Source organism: Nycticebus coucang, chromosome 21, assembly GCF_027406575.1.
Source record: "Nycticebus coucang isolate mNycCou1 chromosome 21, mNycCou1.pri, whole genome shotgun sequence".
NCBI lineage: Eukaryota > Metazoa > Chordata > Mammalia > Primates > Lorisidae > Nycticebus > Nycticebus coucang.
The window spans coordinates 44852460-44876826 of record NC_069800.1 but is presented as its reverse complement, the minus strand read 5'-3'; the positions used below and the strand labels follow the sequence as shown (position 1 = coordinate 44876826).

General features: G+C 45.2%; 1 protein-coding gene across 2 annotated transcripts in view; it reads right to left on the bottom strand.

The window, feature by feature from the left end:
- RPRD1B (regulation of nuclear pre-mRNA domain containing 1B) overlaps nucleotides 1-24367 on the bottom strand; it is an 88031-nt gene that overhangs the window by 9085 nt on the left and 54579 nt on the right. Inside the window, exon 7 of one of the 2 annotated variants that reach the window (XM_053573681.1) lies at nucleotides 16412-19016. The exons of the other annotated variant lie outside the window; for it this stretch is intronic. Coding sequence (XP_053429656.1) covers nucleotides 18867-19016 — 150 coding nt within the window. The 3' untranslated portion in view covers nucleotides 16412-18866. Of the gene's footprint in view, nucleotides 1-16411; nucleotides 19017-24367 lie in introns of those variants that run through there. 2 annotated transcript variants of the gene reach the window in all.

Below are 24367 nucleotides of genomic sequence, written 5' to 3'. Positions count from 1 at the left end.
TTCTTTTCTTTTCTTTCAGACAGGGTTTCTGTTGTCAAGACTGGAGTTTAGTGGCAGCACAGCTGTCATAGCTCAAACTCCTCAAATAGCCTCAAACTCTTAGGCCTAAGGGATCCTGCCTCAGTCCTGAGTAGCTGGGTGCCATCACACCCAGATAATTTTTTTTATTTTTTTAAGAGATGGGGTCTTGCTATGTTGCCCAGGCTGGGCTCCAACTCCTGACCTCAAGTGATCTTCCCACCTTGGCCTCCCAGAGTGCTGGGATTACAAGTGGGAGTCACCATGCCCAGCCCACAGTCATCTTTTTTGAAAGCAAATCTTCCTAGAAAACACCACCACCACACCAAGTTCATGCCCTGTGCCTTGTGCTGTGTGATGGGCTTAACACATCTGACTTCCTTGAATCCTTCATAAAGCCCCACGAGATGGGGACAACTGTTAGCTCTCTAGGTCACACAGTATGTGGGGACATAGCACTGGAACATTTTCGTTTCAGACCACACATTTCTGAAACACTATGCAACTTGGTTTTGTTTTGCTTTGCTTTTGTAACTGTTTTTCAAATGAAATTTTGCACGTGCCTTAATGGCAGGGCACAGAACAGTGGAGCTGCTTTCACTGGAGCAGGGATGGCGTCACATGCCCTGACTCCTCAGCCCTCCCACCTCCTCAGCCCTCCTGCCTCATTCCCTGAAACAGCTCCCCCAAACCACTAATGCAGCCGGTTCATAATCCTCACTGCCGTGTGACCGAGGAGGCAGAGCAGATCACTATGCAGACTTTGGGGTCAGAATGCCCTGGGCTTTCTAGCTACACAACCTTGGGCCTCGGTTTTCTCACCTGCAAAATGGAACTAATAGGCTTTCCTACTTTGGCAAGGATATTTCAAGATTAAATAAGATGGTGAGTGAGGGCTTATCACCCAGGAGGGGCTCCCTACACGTCAGCTTGGTTATTAGCAGTCTCTGGGGTTTAGCATAGCCCCTCGGCACCTCCCTCTGGACTCACAGCAGACCTAGGGCCTGGAGTTGAGGAGTTGAGGCAGCCCTGACCCCCTCCAGGGACATGGGCTGGTCAGCTGCTCGGGCAGTTGGTGCATACTGGGCAGATGCAGGGAGGCAAAGCTGCTAATAAATCTGTCAGTTTCCAGAAAGCTCCCCCCTCAACAAGGACCCCACCCCCACCCCTGCTATGACAGGCACCACAGGAGGGCTGAGCCCCAGCTGGCAGCAGACCCAAATGTTGGCTAAGCCACTGGCTAACTCTGTAATGAACTGTCCCTCTAGCTGGAGGCATTAACCATGCTGGAAGCCTGGGCTTTGGGGTTAACCCTTTTCTTCCCAGCCCCAGAGAGGCCGAGAGCTCAGCTTGTGGCAGAAGAACAATATTGGTTACCCACTGCTGCCTACGAATTACCCCAAAACTTACAAGCTGGAAATAACACATAATTCTCTCTTCCTTTCTATGGTCCAAACTCTGACAGTGGCTTCGCTGGGTGGTTCTGCCTCAAGGGTTTCCATGAGGCTGGTGTCAGTGTTGGCCATGGTGGGAGTCACCTCAAGACTTGCCTGAGGGAGACCCAGATCCCAAAGTCACACAGCTGTTGGCAGGCCTTGGAAGGTCCATCTCCCAGCTCATTCACGTGGCTTCTCCACAGGGCTGCCCCACAGTGTGCCACTGGCCTTCCCTGCTGTAAGGAACAGAGAGAGCAAAACAAGGCGCCCAAGATGGCAGCTGCAGGTCTATTACTCGACCTCTTCACCCCTCACTTCTGACATATTTCTACTTGTTAGATGCTAGTTGACAGGTCTAGTCCACACTCCAGGGAAGGGTGGGAGACCAGGAAGTGGGACTATGGGAACATCCTAGGGGTTGCCTTCCACACGGGTTGCTTCTGGGGCCCGGGGGACTGTGGACACACAGAGATCTGAGGCCGACTCACCATCAGGTGGGCCTGCCCCGGGAGCCCGGAGTTGGCCTTATCATCTTTCTAGAGCTGGGGTGGTCCATCTACCACCAAGCCCCGTGGATTCGAAATCCTAAATAGTTTCTCTTTTTTTTTTTTTTTTTTTTGGTTCTTTTGGCCGGGACTGGGTTTGAACCCACCACCTCCGGCATATGGGACCGGCGCCCTACTCCTTGAGCCACAGGCACCGCCCTCCTAAATAGTTTCTACATCTGACCACTCACTGTCTTGGGTGCTGCCCCACGGGCCAGGCCCCATTGCCTCTCCTCTACTGCATCCCCTCTGCACCCCCCAGGCCTGCCCACCATCACCTGTCTCTTCCCAATATCATCCTGAGGAGTCTGCAAAACACAGATCTGATCCTGTCTCTTCTTGCTTGAAATCTTTCAGACACTTCCCAGTATTCTCAGCACCAAGTTCTTGGTCTCCTCTATGCGCCACAGGGTCAAGCTCAGGCCAAACATGGCCAGTCTCCCCACCCACCAGCCTCCCTGTCTCTCCCCCCACCTGTCTCCTGCTCACCTGCCTCCCTACCCACTCGTCTCCCCATCTCCCTGCCTCTCCCTCGACCTGCCTCCCATGTACCTGCCCCCATGCACCTGTCTTCCTTTTACCTGCCCCCACTCACCCGCCTCCTCATCCACCTGCCTCCCAGCCACCAGCCTCCCACTCAACCGCCTCCTCATTCACCAGCCTCCCTGTCTACCCGCCTCTCCCCCACCTGCTTCCCTCTCACCCGCCTCCTGCTCACCTGCCTCCCAGCCACTAGCCTCCCACTCAACCGCCTCCTCATTCACCAGCCTCCCTGTCTACCCGCCTCTCCCCCACCTGCTTCCCTCTCACCCGCCTCCTGCTCACCTGCCTCCCAGCCACCAGCCTCCCACTCAACCGCCTCCTCATTCACCAGCCTCCCTGTCTACCCGCCTCTCCCCCACCTGCTTCCCTCTCACCCGCCTCCTGCTCACCTGCCTCCCACCTGCCTCCCACTCACCAGCCTCCTTCTCACCTGCCTCCCACCTGCCTCCCACTCACCAGCCTCCTTCTCACCTGCCTCCCAGCCACCTGCTTCCTGCTCTCCTGCCTCCCCATCCACCAGCCTCCATGTCTACCTGCCTCCTGCTCACCTGCCTCCTCACCCACCTCCCCACCCACCTGCCTCCTGCTCACCAGACTCCATCTTTCTTTGTACACCTACAGCATGGTCTCCTCTGGGTGCCTCAAACAAGCCCTTTGCCCTCCTGGCACAGGTATCGCCCATGCTGTTCCTCCCCCAGAATGCTTTTCCTGTCCTCCTTACTGCCAAGCACCTTTTGGACCTCAGCTCAAGAGTCACTTCCTCGAAGGAGCAGTCCCTGTGCATGCCCCACTAGGCTTGAGTCTCCCGTTGAAAACTGCCTCGTCTTGTCATAGTGCTTTCTGAGCACGCTGTTCCTTTCTGTGACTACTTACTATCTCCCCTCAAGACTGTGTCACAAGGGCAAGTACTCTTTTTTTCCTACCTGCATCCATAGTGCCTATCACCAATAGGTGGTTAAGAAGCATCTGCTGAATTTTTAAAAATTAAAGTCCTAGTAACAGAAGACAAAACTACAGTGTTGGAATGAAACCATCTAGCCAATCCTCTTATTTTCAGAAGAGGAAACTGAGGCCAGAAACAGGCAGGACTACCTGGGCCACAGTCAATGAGAATAGCGACAAGATGCCAGGTCCCTGGGTGACCCTTCACCTGCCATTTCCTACCTGTCACCAGCCCCACCTGCCTCTATCACCACCTAATCTTCACCATCGGCATTTGATGAATGCCAACAGATAAATTCCATCAGCCCTAAGATTTTGGCACACATTGGAAGCCACCGGCAAAGCCTCCTTTCTGATCAATTCTTTTCTGAGTTTCGAAGCTACCTAAAGATGCACAATCTAGAAAACAACGACTTCACCAAAAATCAAGAACCCGTTGTGCTTTTGAACGTTCTTCACTTTCGGTTACCCCCAGATGACATCTTAGACCATATGAACCGGCAGGGGCTGGAAATGCTTCTGGAAGGGGCTGGAGATGCTCCCTCTTCTGGTCAATTCCAGAAGGGGTAGCTGCAGCCAGAGAAGGACAGACTTTCCCTAGGCACGCAGAGACCAGACCTCATGCCTCCTCACCCTTTGGCCAGGGCTCCTGTCTCTATGGAAGACTGCAAGAGGATGAATGGGATTAACTTGAATGTCTTTGTAGGTTCTGATCCAAGGCTAACAGAGTCTCTAAGAACAAGAGGTCTTACTGAGACCATGGTCAGCCATGCAGACTTCCATCATGATACTCAGCAGAGAATGACTATGTGCAAAAGTGGCAAACTGGCATTCCAAGAACATTCAAATTAGTTTCCAACATTTGAAAATTGAGATTTTTTTACATACAAATCAAGATTCCCAGTTTCTCTTAGAAGACTCAGATAGGGGGCAGCACCTGTGGTCAAGTGGGTAGGGTGCCGGCCCCATATGCCGGAGGTGGCAGGTTCAAACCCAGCCCTGGCCAAAAAAAAAAAGAAGACTCAGACAGTCTGGCAATCCAATGGGCATGAGGGCACTAAGCAGGCTTTCTGTTCCATAGTCACACTGTCTCTCCTGTCCATAGCTGGCCAAATTCTTTCCTTTCCATTGTCTTCCCGGCTTTTGTAGGTGCTTGAGTTTGCTGCCCCTCTTCTGCTGATTGAGAATCCTTTCCATAGCATACTCCTCAGGTAAGTGGTTGCACAGGCTCTATCTGATGCCTCCAGGGACCGAGAGAGTTCACTACCCATCTGTTCCATGGCTGGTAAGGTAGATGGTGGCAGGAGGAGAGCTTGATCTGAACCATGGCTTTTCTAAAACCATGTAAAACAAGTCATACCGTAATATAATTCTAGAGCCTAATAAACTTTTATTGTTCCATAACCAAAACTCTCTGTGCTTGTTTTGGCCGAGGCAGAATGACTTCACAGACTTTCAGGCCATGGAAATAAAGGCCAGATGCCACTCCATTCCAGACAAACGAGGGGCTGGGTCTGGATGGTCCTTTTGAAATTTCAAAGGCAACCATAGTAAATAGCAAAAGAGTTTGGAGGTCCTACTTTGGGTTCTTGAGCAATGACAGCTCTCAGACTGGGAGCTGGGCTGACTCCTGACCTTGCCAGGAGATGTCACCACCATCCATGTGTCATAATCCATGGGAGAAAGAGGGTGGGGGTGGGAGCTCAGGGGGAGAGGTATCTTATAGCAATGTCAGGCCACTGAGCACTTTATCAGGAGGCAGCCTGGGACATCTGAGCAGACATTCTTTATAAAGTTCTTGGCAAGCTTCAAAGTTTAGAAGTTTAAAATAGCAATAGCAATGGCTTTGTTCCTACTACACTTATCAGTAGTCTGATCTTGAAGCCAACAGACATATTCATCTGGACTATTACATCTGAAGGGGGCCTTGTGGGTCTCATCTCATCCAATTCTGTACCTTAAACGAGATGCTCCTTGCAGCACCCCAGCTAAGAAGGGTCATCCATCCTTGGTGAGGACTGAGCAGACACCCTGTCCACTGAAATGTCCATTTTTCGCCTGGTGTTATTCTCAGGGTGAAAAGCATTTTTGTCCCTATCTTCATTGACAGCCATTGAGCCCCATCATCCATGCTCTCCTTCTGCCTACAGGCTAACCTGCTCCTCAACATCCATGCCTTCCCAGGAGGACTTGGTTTTGAGGCCTGACCACTCTTCTGCAATTGATCTGTGTTCCTTTTTAGCATCTCCTTACAACAGCTATGACCTTAAGAGGACACCGTTCATACTCTGGAAGCGCCAGAGCAGAAAGAATGAGTCCAGCTGTGCCCCATCTCCAGCTCACAATCTCAGACTTTGGACACACATTGTTTTGGATCAACAAACAGCTTGTGTTTATTTAGCTGACATGTCGCTTGGCTTCCTTGAGCAATATTAATTCATTAAGTCTCCATTACCTAGGAATTAGAGCGCATGGTCATCATTCCTAAATCATTCCCAGTGTGCAAATGGTGAAACCAAGACACAGGAAGTGAGGCCACTTGGCCAAAGCACCAGTTAAGTAATGAGTTTGAAACTTGGACTCAGAAAACTAGCGTCTTGGAGCTGATGCTTGTGACCACCTCAGTGCTGCCTCTCCATAACACAGGGAGGAGGCTTCCAGGGAGAGCCAGACGTAAGTCTTCCTGATTAGTCTGCCTCACACCAAGATGTTCAGAGTCACCCAGTTCTGCAGTGATGGAGTTGGGACTTCAACTGGGTTCCAAGTTCAGGTCTCTCTGTCCTATAGAAGAGCACACCAAGTGGACTAATCTGATTGAATGGAAGTGGAAACAAATCCTCCAGGGTGGCAATATCACAAAGATCATATCTAGGAAAGTAAAATTCATTCTAACCCAGCTTTGAGCCCAGATGCACAGCTGACAGACCACAATGACTCAGTAGGATCCCGAGCCAGGGAGAGGACTACTCAACCTAAGCATCTGATAAGTGCATGTTAGGAAATACACGGGGACCTCATCAATTCATAGACTAGTAATTCAGAAAGACATCCTGGTCTCTGCTGGGTTGAAGTGCATATGTAGTATTGCATTCATTGAGAAATGGGCAAACTCTCTCTTGTATAGGGCCAGATAGCAGATATGTTGGGAAGGGCAGCCACACCAGCCTGCTGACTGTGCTTGTATGTAAGTGCCTTGGAGCTAAGCCATTTCCATATAGGAAGGAACACTCACAGCCTGTGCTGGCCATATCACCTTGGCTAGAAAGATCTTTCCTTGTTCTGAGCTTGATGTGTACTTCTTAGATCTGCTTAGGCATGTGTGTCACATGGCACCTGGCAAGCACACTGCTATATCCGCTCCTGGCAGAGGGGGAATGAGGTCCTTCACCTACAGCACAAGATGTATGAGATAAGTCCAGATAAGTGAGATTTTGTTGCATAGGTTCCCTCTTATTTGCTGTAACAGACAGCAAAAGATCAGGAGGCATGAGATGGCTACAGAAACTTGGAGAAACATTTCCTTTCTTTGGACCCGTTTCCCATTGTGTAAAACAAGGCTGCAGGTTTTCTATGTCTAGCATTCTCGAACAAGCAAAACAGAGTGACAGAAAGAGAGCTGGAGACAACAAGAACGTAGAGTTGAATTCCAGTTCCATTATACGCCAGCATCATACCCTTAAGCAAGTCACACCTCTCAGCCTCTATTCCCTCATCTCCAAAGTGGGGGATATTGTGATATCACTAGGTTGGTGTAAGGAATATATGGAAGAAAACATTTACAGCCCCATTACATTAACTTGCACATCCCTTTACTGATAGTGAAATGTTTGCTCCTCCCTTCAAACCCTTGCCACACAATGTGCAAATAGTACAGGGGTTGTCACTTTACTCTCTTTGTGTTGTTCACTGAAGAATTTGTAGTTTTTAATTTTGATGAAGTCCAATTTGATGATATTTTTCTTTTGTTGCTTGCCCCTTTGGCCTAAACAAACAGTATGATTTACTCTTATATTTTCTTCTAAGAGTTTTATAGTTTTTAGCTCTTACTTATAGGTCTATTATTGGGTTGATTTTTTAGTATGAGGTGAAGAAGGGTCACACTTCATTCTTTTACATGCAGATATTCAGTTGCTCCAGCACCATTTTGTAGTAGACCATATAGCTCATGGGAAGGAGAAGCGAGAGTTAAGCTCAGAACACTCTAAGAAACACCTGTAATATCTTGGTAATGTAACACCTTGGTGATAAGGGAAGGGATTCAGTTCTCCTTAACATGAGAGCATGTGAGATGAGAACATCAGTGATTGGCAGTCTCTACACCTGTGGTGCAAATAGCCACGGGGTTATGTCTATAAGTAACTGTAGGGGAGGTCAGCTGGGAGACATTCGAGATTCTTTCACAGACCCGCTCACTCTCTTTCACTCCTCCTGCTCAGAGGGCCTCTGCTCAAGGCCAGTCTTAGAAGACTGTTAAGATTTACTCTCCTATCAAGACTGCTTCTCTCCCTCAAAGACTCTCTCCCTCCGACTAAGACGAATTGCCTCAGGCACCTAAGGGGAATTGATCCCAAGCAAGGCAGCTCAGCGGTCTGGACATAGATAAGCTGGGCTGGAGACCTGGCCAGTCCTGGGCCCTGACAAGAGGTGATGAGGCTGGATAGTGGACAAGCCACGGGCAAATGGCATAGTTGGTAGGATAGTGGACATGGACCAAAAGAGAAATAAGCTTCTAGTAAACAAAAGAAAAAGAGAGGAGAAATATGTAAAGAGGGAAAAGAAATATATAAGAAAAAGACAGCCAACAACAGGCCTTCTTCACTTAGTTTCATCCCTTTTCTGCTGCGCTTTTTCCTCTTTCCAAATCCTAATCACCTCTTCTGTGGAATGGCTTGGAACAATGTCTCAGTAAGCCCTCCGTGGAAAAGTAGATCAAAGCCTTTAGAAACAAAAGGGAAAAGAGAAAAGGTAGACCTCAGGAGTAAGAAGAACCTTTAGCAAACAAAAGCCTTAGACTCAGGGGTGAGAGAAGCCTGCAGCAAATGGAAGAAATATATAAAAATTAAAAGAGAAAAGAAGTTTGGGAACAGGTTGTAAGAGCTCATCAGTTAGGGAAAGGAACCTCTAACTGCCTTCCCCTGTATCAACGTCCACTCTCAGCAGGAAGTAGCTTTGGAAAGATGGATGCCCCCTGTCCCTTTAAGGCAGTCAAAGGTTCTATTTGGAAGGGAAGGATTATAAAAGGCAACAAAAGAAAAGCCGATAGGAAAAGGTGCAAGAAAAGATCATGACAATTGAGTTAAAACAGTTAAAAGATCAGACTAAACAGCTGAAAGATCAGATTAAACAGGAGACCAAATGAATAATCTTACAGTTGAAGCCACTAATGCTATATCATCATGGCAACTCAGATTGAGCAGTTAGAAGATCAATTAAATCCCCCAATTAAAATCAAATGCCATACTAAAAACTATAATTGTGAGAAGCTAGGCCATATAAGAAAAGAGGATCATAAAAGGAAAAAACAATAAACTTCCAGGTATATGCCCCACGTGTAAAAAGGGGTTGCACTGGGCAAAGGACTGCTGCTCTTGATTTAATTCATTCAACTTATTGCCAAGGGAGGATCCTGCCCACAGTGTGCTGGACCTTTGGTACCCCAGAGACAAATATGGGGAAATCAAACCAGACCAATAAATGACAATGGAGAAAAAAATAGATATGGCTTGGAGTCCCCCCTAAATTCTTTTTTCGTGTATATGGCTATCTTGCACCTATGGTTAGCTCATTTCTTGGTAGCTTGTACTGTGAGGCGTGTGCGGCCTGAGAGCCTGGATGCAGACCGAAGGAGAAAAAACACACTTGGGAGTTAGTGAACCCTTCAGAAGATGACAAGAGAGAATAACAAAGGTTAACGCTAAATTGGACATGTGAACCTTTGAACCGTGTAGGGACTCTCCATTTGAAAAAAGGTCTGGATTCAACTAGAAAGGGAAAAACTCCAGAAGCAAGCGATGTCTTTGTTTGCCAGCTGCTAAAGGCTGAAGTAGCAAGAGGTGGTATCTTGCTCACCAGCTACTAGATGCAGAAGCAGCAAGGGGCAGTGAAAGCGATAGGATCTTCGCTACCAAGGATAGCAAAAGGCAGGGCCTCTGGAAGAGCGGGACCTCTGTTCAAAGCAGTAGGATCTTTGCTACCAAGGACCGCGAAAAGCAGGGCTTCTGGAAGAGCGGGACCCCTGTTCAAAGCAGTAGGATCTTTGCTACCAAGGACCGCGAAAAGCAGGGCTTCTGGAAGAGCGGGACCCCTGTTCAAAGCAGTAGGATCTTTGCTACCAAGGACCGCGAAAAGCAGGGCTTCTGGAAGAGCGGGACCCCTGTTCAAAGCAGTAGGATCTTTGCTACCAAGGACCGCGAAAAGCAGGGCTTCTGGAAGAGCGGGACCTCTGTTCAAAGCAGTAGGATCTTTGCTACCAAGGACCGCGAAAAGCAGGGCTTCTGGAAGAGCGGGACCTCTGTTCAAAGCAGTAGGATCTTTGCTACCAAGGACCGCGAAAAGCAGGGCTTCTGGAAGAGCGGGACCCCTGTTCAAAGCAGTAGGATCTTTGCTACCAAGGACCGCGAAAAGCAGGGCTTCTGGAAGAGCGGGACCTCTGTTCAAAGCAGTAGGATCTTTGCTACCAAGGACCGCGAAAAGCAGGGCTTCTGGAAGAGCGGGACCTCTGTTCAAAGCAGTAGGATCTTTGCTACCAAGGACCGCAAAAAGCAGGGCTTCTGGAAGAGCGGGACCTCTGTTCAAAGCAGTAGGATCTTTGCTACCAAGGACCGTGAAAAGCAGGGCCTCTGGCTGCCAGCTACTGGCAGAGGAAGCAAAAGGTGGTTAATGCAGTAAGATCCTCACTTGCAAAGACGGGCAAGGATGGTGGGACCTTTGTTCCTCCGTTAATTACATTTTAAATAGCAAAGGAAAAGCTTCACAAGCCAAGCAGGACCTTTGTATTGTAAATTCTCGCAGCCAAAGATTTTTCTCAGTTTGAAATATCTTTAAAGGAATTAACATTAGAATCATTATCTTTTCCCTAGTGGCAGCTGAAGCTTGCGTTAGATACAGGGCTCCGTCACTTAAAGAGCCCCTACCTGGAATTCTACATCTTGATAACCATATTATGCTCTTTATTCTTTCGCCTAGCAAGAGAAAGGGCTGAACAACAAAAACAACTGCCCTTGCCATACTAGAGAACATCTTAAGGTACACAAAAAGGGGGAATATGTAGTAGACCATGTAGCTAATGGGAAAGAGAAGCAAGGGTTAAGCTCAGAACACTCTAAGAAACACCTGTAATATCTTGGTAATGTAACACCTTGGTAATAAGGGCATGGGGAAGGGATATGGCTTTCCTTAACATGAGAGTTCATGAGACGAGACATCCGTGATTGGCAGTCTCTACACCTGTGGTGCAAATAGCCACGGGGTTATGTCTAAACGTAGCCACAGGAGAGGTTAGTCAGGAGGCATTCGAGCTCATTCTTTCAGGGACCCACTGCTCAGAGGGCCTCTACCCAAGGCCCTTCTAAGAAGACTGCTAAGATTTACTCTCCTATCAAGACTCTCTCTCTCTCCCTCCAGCTAACACAAATAGCCCTCATGCACCTAAGGGGAGTTGATCCAGAGCAAGGTAGCTCAGAGGTCTGTCTGCATGGGGACAATAGATAAGCTGAGGCTGGCCACAGACCTGGCCAGTCCTGGGCCCCAACACCATTTGTTCAAGAGACTACTCTTCCTGTTGAATGCCCCCGGTACTGTTGAAAACCAATTGATGATAAATGTGAGGATTAATTTTCCAGACCTCTAAAGTCTATTCAGTTGATCTATGTCTATCTGGATGATAGTATGATAGTACTATATATTCTTATTTATTTATTTATTTATTTTTGAGACAGAGTTTCACTTTGTTGCCCCTGGTAGAGTGCCCTGGTGTCATAGCTCATAGCAACCTCTAACTCCTGGGCTCAAGCAATTCTCTTCCCCCAGCCTGTCCCTGCCACACACAAATTCTTTATTACTATAGCTCTATAGTAAGTTCTAAAGTTGGGAGTGGGCCTTCTTTGCTCTTCTTTCTCAAGATTATTTGACAATTTCCATATGAATTTTAAAACCGGCTTGTCAATTTCTATAAAAAACCCAGGTGGGATCCTGACAGAAATTGCATGAAACCTGTAGAACACTTTGGGAAGTATTGCCATCTTAATATTACAATACTGTCTTCCAATTCATAAACATGGGGTATCTTCCATTTATTTAGGTCTTCTTTTCTTTCAACATTATTTTTAGAGTATATTTTCTATTGTTGAATTTATTCCTAATTATTTTATTGTTTTTGATGCTATTGAAAATGAAATCATTTTCTTAATACTATTTTTGGATTGTTCATTGCTAGAGTTTAGAAATACAATTTAATTTTCATATATTGACCTTTTGCCCTGTAGACATGCTGAACATGTTATTAGTTTGAGCAGTTTTTTAGTGGATCATGTCACATACAAATATCAATAATTGTATGTCTTCCTTTCCAATCTGGATGCCTTTTACTTCATTTCCTTGCCTACTTGCCCTGGTCAAAATGTTCAGTACGATGTTGAATAGAAATGGTGAGAAAAGACATCTTTTTCTTGTTCCCAATCTTTGGAGAAAATTTTTCAAGTTTTATCAAGTATAATGTTAGCTCTGAGTAGTCCATAAATGCTATTTATCAGGTTGGAGAAGGTGCCTTCTATTCCTCTGTATAGAATACTGCTTTTTACTCATTATCACTACTTCAGCAATTTGACTATGATGTGCCCTTGTGTGTGTAGTTTTTTTCAGGTTTTATTCTTTTTGAGGTTTACTGAACTTCCTGAATCTATGGCTTTGTAATTTTCCTTAAATTTGGGGAATGGCCATTATTTCTTCAAACATGTTTTCTGTTTCCCTCTTTCCTCTCCTGGTAGAAACAACCTAAATATGCATCAGCTGATGGCTGAATGTGGCATATCCATACCATAGAATATTACTCAACCATAGCAAGGAATAAAATCCCGATACGTGTTACAACGTGGATAAACCAGTCTTAAGAACATTATGCAAAATGAAAGAAGGCAGACACAAAGAACATATATTTTGTGATTCCATTGATATTAAATATCCAGGATAGGCAATTTTATACAGACAGAAAGCAGATTAGTATTGCTGGGAGTAGGGGATAACAGAAGTGACTTCTTAATATATATAGGGTTTTTTAAAATGTTCTGGAACTGGACAGTGCTGATGGTTGCACAACATCAGTACTGTACTAAACGCCACTGAATTGTACACTTTAAGACAGTTAAAATGGTAAATTTATGTTATATGTATTTTATCACAGAGTCTCCTTATGTCGCCCTTGGTAGAGTACCGTGGCATCACAGCTCATGGCAACCTCCAACTCTTGGACTCAAGCGATTCTCTTGCCTCAGCCTCCCAAGTAGCTGGGACTACAGGCGCCCGCCACAACGCCCGGCTATTTACTTGTTGCAGTTGTCATTGTTGCTTACCTGGCCGGGGCTGGACTCGAATCCACCAGCCTTGGTGCATGTGGCTGGCACCGTAACCAGTGCTGTAACCCAATTCAGAAATTTAAAGGTCCGATCCCATGTTATAGCCCCAACTGCTTGTCACATGAGACTGACTTTTCTAGGCCAGCCTCGAAGAAGGGTGATCTCCCTTATTTAATTAATAAGGTTTCTCACCCTTCCAGGGATAGAGCAGTGGGAGTGAGGGAAAGAAAGAAGGCAAAGACAGATGTAACTTGAGGTGTGGTGGTGGTGCCTGGGCACCGGCTGGCTGGGCAAACCTTTCTCCTATGGGCTCCTCCAACACTCCTCAGAGAGGTTCATCCCCTCCCTTCCCCCAATCGCTCCATCCTCATGCCCCATCACCAGGTGTTCCTCAGGGTGATGCTTTCTCCCTGGCTCTTTGCTCTCTCCCTCTTCACCTCGAGGAAACCCTCACCTTCTGTGCAGGCTCTGAGACCCCTGTAGGATGCAGGCCAGCTCTTTTGCATGCACTCTTTGCCCTGACAAACTCTGAGAGTGGGAGCTGCACAGCTCAGCCACCTCTCCCTCGCTCCATCTTCAAGCACTTAGCCAGTCACTGGCAGCTCATCCTTTAGGGATCCTGCCAGGCAGGGGTCTGCCTGTCTACCAGATCACCTCCCTACAAGGGACACTATTTAGCTCCATGGAGGCCCTTTTCCCTAGCCTTGCAGTAAGGGGTAGGTGGCACCCACTACTTTCCATAGTCAGACTCCAAACACACAAATAACTCTTTTCAAAGGAATCTTCACCCAAAGCCTCTTCCTTTGACTGTAACTCCTGATCCTTTTTTAAAAGTTTTAGCTTTTGACCACTTCTATTGCAAATACCGCATATGTTATAGGCATGTGGTATCTATTACGGTCTTCCAACAAACATCGATTTTAACCTCTTGTTACATGTATATGTAAACACCTGCATCCATTATCTGACATAGTAACAGACACCACCGAGCTCCTAATTTGTACAAGACATAGCACTAGCCCCCTTTTACAAACATCTCATTTTACTAGTATGTTGGTAACTATATACTAACTACAAAAGTTGGTAACTAACTATTTGGTTATTTCATAACTAAGAACGCACAGATAGCTGGCATTAAAAAAGCCGTGGAGTACATTATGCAGGTCATGAGTTTCTTATTCAGATGCTTTGTAGGAAGAAATATTCTGAAAGCCTAGACATAAGAACTTCAGATCTGGAAAGGACTTCAGACCTCAGTCTACCTACTCATTTCCTTCTAAGCAGCAGCCGAGGTCCTGAGAGGCTGAGTGTCTTGTCCAAGGTCATCGCAGTGAGATCAGAAGATAAAGGTTATCACTTGGCCGCAGCTGCCTATTATTCACAAAACATATTAGATACATTGATTCAGACTGCTAATTTTAATATTTATCAAGCCAGTCGTAGAAATGATTTTTTAACACCAAATAACTATTTCAGAGTAAAAAACTGAACAGGGCTTTCAATACTACATAAAGCCGTATGAATCCCAACCTATTATACAGGAGAATAATGGGTTCTTAATTGAATCTGTGCTTCAGAGCGGAAGTATGATTTTTAAGTGGAAATTCCCACAGAGGTGGTGGTGACAAATGAGCTTTAGCAAGATGAATTATTCTAGGAGAAGGTAAGAGAGCAAAACCATCCTGGAAAATGGCTTTTTCTTAAAAAGATCTCAAATAAGCCAAATGCAGATTTCTTGTGCTCAGTGAACTACTGTGTTTACCCCCATTTCTCTGGTCTTGGCATTGTCTTTTGTGACATGGTCCTTACAGGCTACGATTTGCAGTGTTTCCTATAAGCGTGTATGGCACAGTTGTGATACTATTCACTTGTATAATAGATATTGGGAACCCTGGATATAATATTTTGCTTATCAGATTTTGCTTATCTCTGGTATTCTGCTTATGCCACACAATCGTAAGCTTTTAGGGCTAGCAGTGAGCCTAGAAATAATTTAATCCAATACCACATTTCATAGATAAGAAAACTGAGGCCCAGAGAGGAAAATACCTTTCCCAAGAAGGTCACACAGAGAGTTAATGGCTCTAATCAAAAGGTTAAGCATTTTGACAGATTCATGAACTCTTGGGGTAGCTCCATCATCAGCTCAGAGTCAATTTGTAGCTTGAAGTGCTAATTAAACCAGAAGAATTACGGGCTTACTATTTATAGGTAGGAGTGAAGAAATTAACTAGGCCATGAAACCTGGGGACACAGAAGGAGATCTTGTCTCCTGAGAGAGAGAGACAAGATCTTACACTCAACCTTTATATTTTAAGATGGAGTTTAGGTAATGTATAGTCTCAGCTTTCCTAACACTGGACTTTGAGTTGTGGTTCGTCTGGATGGACCACAGCTATCACAAAGATTTTTACATCAAGAAATAAATGGGTAGGGCGCCGGCCCTATATACTGAGGGTGGCGGGTTTGTACCCAGCCTTGGCCAAATTGCAACAAAAAATAGTTGGGTGTTGTGGCAGGTACCTGTAGTCCCAGCTACTCAGGAGGCTAAGGCAAGAGAATCACCTAAGCCCAGGAGTTTGAGGTTGCTGTGAGCTGTGACGCCATAGCACTATGCTGAGGGTGACAAAATGAGACTCTGTCTCTAAAAAAAAAAAAAATAAAAATAAGAAAAGAAATAAATGGGTAACTCTACTTTTAGCACATGCTGTCCTTACCCATTGGAAAGATTAAAGCAATACTTCCAAATCTATCACTGGCTTCAAAAGGACCTATTTCTAATCATTTCCCAATAATATCCAGTAGATACGCTTTTGCTGAATACACAAGGAGAAAGGAAGTCCGTGGAAATATCTTTTAAAGACACACCGTTTTGGTTAGCAATTATCTCACATTTTTCTTCTTTTTACTGTTTCTGAGTGGCTTTCACTGTATTCCCCAAACCAAACAGCTCTCAGGAGGCCTAGTAGTGTGAACAAAAACGCTAAAATCAAAGAACCTCCAAGTTTTAATCTGCTAGAGATTGGCTGTGCGGTACTGAGGAAAATTCTTTTAACCTCTCCATCAGTCCCCACTTCTGTACAATGAGGATAAAACTATAGTGGCACCTCTCCTGGGTATTGTGTGGATTGGCTAATTAAAGCTAATCAAGCCCCTGGAAAGAACCAGAAAATACTATGTAAGTGCTGAGTATTTATGTGTCACTAACAGTCAGAAAAATTCCTAAGGGAAAAGATTCTCTGCAGACAGCACATTCTCTATTGGGGATTACTAATCACCCATTGTTTACAAAGACAGCACTGCCGTTTTTTCTGTAACAGGGTTGGTTAGGTTAAAAAAAAAAAAAATCACACAATTGTTGTTCAACAACACCATCTTTATTCAAAAATATATATCTATGAGACATTTCAGAATATACTGCTGCCACCACCGACAGCCTATACTTCTAAATAAAGTCCTAAATTAATATACAAATTTAAGCTTTAAAAATATTCTTTAAGAAAAACAAAACAAAAATGAAGCAAGACCGAAGACTTTCTGAGGAATATGACCTAAAGGAAAGGTCCTTTGGGGCCTACAGATGCCCTAAGAAGAAAAAAACACAAAAATGGAAACCACCCACCCCACCCTGCCAGATCACCTTATACATACAAAGAGAAAGGTTCATTTAAATTAAACAAATGAAGTAAGCACACTTTGGGGGAGGATGCAGGAAGCAGAATTAAGATTTTAAAAAACAGAAGCATTCACTAAAACAAAACAAAACCAACTTCCTCATAGGAAGTCCACTAGTAACAGGTGTTAAGAGGCCAACACATTCATTTACATAATTGCTACAGTTTCACTTCTTGCTCTTGATGTAATAATTATGCACCAATTGCTGGTCAAAGACTCAGTTGGATAAAACAGAGCAGTGGGCTAAATCCATTATGTTATATTTTCATATAGCTGATCAGAGCAAATTTCCACTATACCCTTTTGGCTGGTTTGTGGCCGGCAAAATCTTGCTTCCTTGGTGAAAGCAGTGTCCAAGGTCAGTCTGTTAAGAAACACGTCCATGTACGTAGGACTAAAGCAGCACACCATATGGGGGAGCAGGCGTATGTCAGAAGCAGCAAAGATTAAAATTTATCTTGCAATTTTAGTAACGGTCACCTACGGCCTCTGGAAGAAAAACCTAACAGACTAATTTAACAGTGAAAGAACAACAGGCAGTGTCATAAGCAAACAACGCACAGTCTGTATTCAAATCTGAAACACAGCTTAAACACTACTAGGCTCTACACAGAGTTAAAATGAATGACTTCTCATTGTTCTCACATGACAGGCAGGAGAGCTTCTTGAAGGGAAGCCTGTTATACTTTATAAAACATAGGTTATGCTTTAACATGTTTAACATGTAAAATTACATGAGATTTCTGGTGATCCTGGAAACAGCAATTCAAATGAATGGAAATTCTGAAGCCCCCTCCACTGAATTCCTTTTTATAGATTTTGGATTTCAGCCTCTGGGCTATAATTCCTATTATACTATTGGGCAAATTGTTTTCTGCCCTTTCCAATGTCAAAAACAAGCCTGCCAAATTAGAATGATTTATAGTTAACAGGCCAATCTCTTACTATAAGCAAGATAAAAATTCTCTCTAACTACATTATAAAGTCATAATGTCAGCTGGCATGATAATGGAATTAAAAGCCCCAATTAATATCCCCGACTTCCCCCTTCTCGCTTTATTTAATAAACATCTGATGCAAATGTTCCTTCAACATGTGGGCAAGGACCTGTGCAGTGGCGTGACCTGACAGACGGACAAGCTCAGCGTCCTATTTGCAGAGGAGACGTTCAAGTTTAGTCACCAGACTATGGACATGTGCCCACACAATGAATCAAATGTTAGTGTGTGCCCTACTCCCAGAAAAAAACGGTAAAAGCAAGACCCATGCAGAGCCCAGACACAGCACGCCTCTGTGGGGGTACTTTATCTTGTGGGACCCACCCCTGTCATTCCTACCAACTGCTTTCGCCAGGACCACAGCATTCTGCTCTTAGGAACATGCTCTGACAGTGGATGGGGGTCCTTGAGAAGTACAGCGTGGAAAGGCTGCATGTAGCAAATTAAAGCAAGTAACTGATTTTTAATTCATGCTTGTGATCCCTGTTATTCTGTCGATGAACTGTGCCTTTATGGCCCAGATTAACTTTGGATCTTATTGCTAGATTCTACAAAATAGACGCACCTATCCTTTGAATACACATGGCTAGTAGAAGTAATGGTAAAGGCGGATCAGAGATTTGGCAAACTCTTTATGGCAAAGCTGATCAACAGCTCTGCCTCCAACCTTCTGGGGCAGATGGCAGCTGGGAAAGCCGTCTCCAGAGCGAGTCCCTCAGTGGAAGCCCGTACCGAACTTGAACAAGCCTCGCTCAGAAAGGAGGATCTGCTTTCATGACAAAATGCTGTCATGAGGGACAAGATTCTTTTGAAAGTTTCCAGAAGTACACATGATTTTCATAACTTCTTAGGTGTAAGAGTGAGCTAAGAATGGAAAACCAACTGGGGCATGAAAACAAGTAGCAGAAAAAAGTCTGTATTCTTTGCAAATATGAATCTAAATCGGATTCCATTTGTCACTGTTCTGAACTGTGCTCAAGATGAAAGGCCGGAGAAGAGAATCAGAGTCTGTGGTTCTTTCTTGAGGCTGGAGGCAGGTGGAAGAAGGGACAGAACCAGGGACTGGAAGGTTATTCCCAACCACAACTTAGCCTCTTCTTTCTGCTGGTACAGATGGAAATCTGGGGCACGACAGCCATCCTAGTCAGTTGAAAACAGGTCACCAGCAGAGGGAAGGGGGGCCAAACCCCCTGTGACATTGGGCAGCAGTGAGAGGTCTGGCAAGCTCTGAATATGGGACTTCAGTTCCTTGCGGACCTGGGTTACTCGCGCAAGCTTCTGTTTATATTCCTAAGGAGACAAAGAGAAGACAACGTAAGTCAGTCTCTTGAGTGCTGATGGGCACACTTCCCGAGCCGGGCCACGTAGCTCCTCTCACCCGCCTGCTCTTCTTTGTTCCCCGCAGACCGCCCACCCATTCAGCTACATCACACTTTGGAGGGGTTTCCAACTGTCCAAAGGTAAAGCTTTATAGCAAAAAAGAAAAACAGAGTATGATGCTGTCAACAACAAATCAATCCAACTTAGCACTTGTGAGGTGGAAGTAAAAAGAAGTGACATTTATTCAATAGTTAATTATTCAATGTAATTATTCATTCTCAAAAATTTCAAAATGCTTTATAAAATAAAATATAGGCATTTGGGCTTTACAATTAGTTTGGGGACTCCATCTAGACATGGCTAAAAAAAAATCACTAAAAAGCTGTAATTTCTATTTTAACACAGAGAAAAAAACCCAGATTTATCATTTTTGCAAACAATCACTACAGAAGCTCAAAATAGCTTACAGCCACTGCCTGTAATCAGACCTCCTCATCCTCTACCTGAGTTGCACAGTTAAGTAGATGATGAGGCCTTGGAGCAGTTTTCTGGCCCCTAGGTCTCCTAAACATGCTACTTGACTGCTTGGCAAGCCATTCCTAAGGGAGTGACACATGGCACCCCGCCAGCTCCATCATTACTCAGAGCTCAAGGTCTTCTAAAGTCAGCCCCTGCCCAAGTGTATTTCTCACAATTTCCCAACTTCTTTTGTCCACTTGGGCAATTCACTTAGGATTCCCTTCAAGCCTGGAGGGGTCTCTTTCTTCTCCTAGCCCTAGCAAAGCCCTGCCTCCACCACTCCCCACTTTTGTAGGAAAATCCTTCCTCCTCATCCAGGAGACTGGTCTCTATCCCCCTTCCCAGGGGTCTCCCTCCCCTGAGGTGTGTACCTGAGCCCCCCAGAGGTGGTATGCTCTCTCTCCATATATGTGAAATTTCTATTTTCCTCTAGAATATGAACCCCCTGATGCCAGCAATGGGGCATTTCTTTTTCTTTCCTCCACTCTCAGATAAAGGCATTCTTGGTCTACCTTTATGGAAAACAACCCTGGGCCATGTAAGGTTAGGCCTGTGAGGCCTGCAGTTGATGGCCCACTTGGGCTAATCTTTTTTCTTCTAGTCATTTCTGCAAGGGTAAGGAGGTCCCCAAGGCTGAGTCTTGTTGAGGAAATTGAGACTCAAAGACACGGGTTTAGTGCTGGTTCTGCCTCTACCTTTCTGTGGGACCATGGATACATTCCCTCCCTTCCTTATCCGAAACTGAGGGAAGCAGACCCTAAGATTTCTTCGAGTTCTGAATGCCTTGATGCCAGGCACCTATCTATGCATAGTTGCGGAGGCAGAGGATTTGAAGGTAAAAGCTTAAGAATCGTTGGGAAGAATGATAAGGCAGGAAATAGGTCACATGAAGAATAGTTATTTCAAGTTGTAAAGACCAAAGTCCAAGGAAGGAGTGGGAAGAAGGAACAGGGCACAAACCCCATTGCTGCAGGCAATGAGTCTCCCACCTGAAAAGAGAGCTTCTCACACGGGGAGAGAAGGGGGGAAAGCGAGCTCTCCTAACATCCGATTTCTTTCCTTTGTAAACTTACTGCAACTGAAGTTAAACCATGACTTATGTAAACTGTTAACAATAACTTCTCCATTCAGCTAGTAAGATCCTGGAGACCAGAATCAGAGTCACAGGCTTTACCTAGCAGGGCCCATGCTGTGTCCAGCATAGTTGCTGGATGAATTAATACATGAAACGTAACCTTAGGTGTGAGCACACCACAGGAAGTGACCTTACTGAGACCCAGACTTTGATCAACTGTTACCTTTCATATTCTTGAAATTGAAAACTATTTTCAAATCTGAGGATCTGAACCCCCTCTTCCTTCCTAACATTTTTTTTTTTTTTTGGTTGTACACACTCCAAAGGAAATTAATATAAAGCATGAAGGCTAATTCTCTATTTCTGGACATAGATTCATTTAATAAACTTCTCCTGAATGCTAGGTATAAAAAAGGTAAACCAGTTACAGAATAGCTACTCCCTGCCCAAATTCTCTGATTGAAGCTGACAAATCAAAGCCATGTTGACTGGGAGTCATCCACCTTTGGCAACTATGGAGCAGTTAAGCACTGAAAGAGACCTGTAAAAAAAGTTGGAAAATCAACTCTAGTGAGTCTTTAGTGAGCTGAGCTGGGATCAGGATCCAAGGCTCTTTACCCTTGGATAGTTGTCAGACTAACTTGGCAAGTTCACTGAGGCTAAAAGAGAAGGCAAGTGATCGGATTAGGTGCCACCTTAAATTCAAATAGCTCTCTCCTAGGTAATTAAAAAGAAATCTGAGTTGTTCCTGTTTGAAGGAGGCATGTGGGAGGGTGAGGTGGAATCCCACCACACTGACATTCCATTGTAGAGATCACCAAAGAAATTGAAGTAAAAGGAAACGTGTTCTACATGAAAGCTCTCTCTTCAGGCCACTCTGAAGAGGATGGATCCTGGCCACATCTCCTCAGGCCACTTGGTAATTCTTTTCACAGGGGCATCTATTTTAAGAGCAGGCACATGAGCCTAGAAAATGAATGAGAGTGGGACTGTCACTGAAAAGCATTAAAAAACATCAAGACTGGGCGGTGCCTGTGGCTCAGTGAGTAGGGCGCCGGCCCCATATGCCGAGGGTGGCGGGTTCAAACCCAGCCCCGGCCAAACTGCAACCAAAAAATAGCCGGGCGTTGTGGCGGGCGCCTGTGGTCCCAGCTACTCGGGAGGCTGAGGCAAGAGAATCGCGTAAGCCCAAGAGTTAGAGGTTGCTGTGAGCCGTGTGACGCCACGGCGCTCTACCCGAGGGTGGTACAGTGAGACTCTGTCTCTACAAAAAAAAAAAAAAAGAGAAGAAAAAACATCAAGACTGGTAAAAACAACAACAAAAGATCTATAGACCAAGAGGTTTAGCTTTATCAGCAAAGCTGACTGGGTATATACTTGACTAGCCAAATACAGGTAGTGACTGCCTAAAAGCTATTAAAACATGTACCTGCTTAATTGGTATAGTCAAATAACCTAGCTGAATGTCCTGAGGAGGGATGAGGAGGAAGAGGATTCTCAGCAAGCTCTATTAGGTCAAACTGAGGCTGTGGTCATTTTATAGTCCCTTAAATAGATTTAGTCATACTATGCCGTTTCCTACCTCTTCTGTTTAAAAAAAAAATAGATTCAGGCTTTGTAAATAAAGTCATCTATAAATGTTGCTATGGACTAATGAAAAAGTCAAAAGTGAATCCAAACAAAAGTACCCCCCAAACTCAGCCCCAGCCTCAGATGCCCCCTAGATCTCCCCCCTTGCTTATGCTCCCTGCCTTTCCAGGTTATTCTCTTTGGTTCTGGATAGGAAAAGGAGAAAGATCTCAGGAAAATCCAAGAATCTTTTATCTCAACCTACCAGCTTGCCTCTGGTAGAAGTATGATCCAAAAGCTCTAAAGCTATTTCAAGATGTGCCCTCAGCAAGTCCTGCTCTCAGAAGAAACCCAGGCTTCTTTTTACAATATCATTAAAACCAAACTTCAACATGATGAGATCTACTCATGGGTGCTGCACTCCATAAGCTCGAGTACATCAGGTACTACTCAGGTAGAGAAATGATGTGCCAAGATGGGTACATTTGCTCCTCATTTCAAGGATCGTATTCCTCCCAGGTGCGGTGGCCCACGCCTGTAATCCTCACCCTCTGGGAGGCCAGGGAGGATGGACTGACTGAGCTCACAGGTTTGAGACCAGCCTGAGCCAGAGTGAGACCTCGTCTCTAAAAATACCTGGGTGTTGTGGTGGGCACCTGTAGTCCCAGCTACTCAGGAGGCTGAAGCAAGAGAATCACTTGACTCCAAGAGTTTGAGGTTGCTGTGAGCTGTGATGCCACAGAACTCTACCAAAGGCAACAAAGTGAGAAAAACAAACAAACAAACACACAAATAAATAAATAAATAAATACCTTGCTTTTGCGCATAATATAGGACGAGGCCTTTAATCTAATACGCACACTCCCCTACCTGGTTCTGGAACTCGAGAGCTCAGGACCTGCACCACTTAGATCTGTGGGTCCACTCTGCCACATTGCTCCTGCCCGTCAGCCTCCACTCCCTGTCAGCTGTCTGATCTCCATCACTGTGTACACGGCTCTCTCCTGCACTCTCCTCTGCACACTCTGCCTTTCCTTCATGACCAATCTTAAGCAAGAGAAGACAAGGTGAAGCCAAGCAGTCCTGCTGTTCTTCCTTTCCCCCTCGTGCATAATGTATACTGAGTGATGAGGGGCTCAATCCATTCAGCCGCAAGCACCTACTGCCGCCAACCCTGCCTCACCCCAGAGGAACCATGCGGATCCATCAAAGAGGGAAACCTCGTGTCTGACCTGCAGCTGCTACCCTGTTTCAGGATCCTCCAGGAGAAAGATGGAGGGATGGCAGGCACCTATGATAAACTGCCTGGGTTTATTTGACTGCCAAGAAATGTTTAAAATGTAGAGAGTAAGGCCCAATGTGCAGTTCTGAGATAATGCCCAGGATTTATGCTCCTGGCAAAGTTTTGGAAGCTTGCCTCACAGATACCCAGACCTGCATGAGAAAATGTGTCTGTGACATCCCTCTGCCTCCTGTAGATCCAGCTGATGCTGTGAACTCAGACCACCACAGAGCACCGAGACAATTCACTGAAGGGAGCAGGGCTTACACATTCCTTGCCTTTTTTGGTCAGCCCAGTAAGCCAGACCTGACATACTACAGATGAGCTCTGGGATAAGAGGGCTAGAAATGACAGGACTGACATTACAATGACCTTTCTACGGGAATTTCATTTTCAAAACAAACAAAATTGTGAGGGTTTCCTCTAGCAACTCATGTAAGAAATGCTAATCAAAATGTAAACATTGTTAAACCTATTTTCTTTCTTGCTGAGAAGTACTTTCATAAGAGAAAATATGTTAGAAATAACACCATGGGCAGAGGCTTGACTCGATGAGATACGATTTCCAGTATCAAGACCCATGTTTTTCTTTATCTTGCCCCGTTGTGCTACAGGACATATGATATATTAAAAACCACCCCACTGCTCAGCTACCCCCAACCAACAGTCATAAAGGGTTATTGTGCAGGAAGCAGTTTATGAAGGCCCCTTTTTAAAGGTGACCCACCACACTGAATTTAAGTCAGGAACTGCTTCACTGCATGGAGGCTGGGGGCAGCTGACGCTCACCCGAACACTGTTAACACGCCCCTTGCCGCTACGGCCACAGGACCCACACTTGGAAATAACAGTCTCGACTTAAACCCAATTTCATTC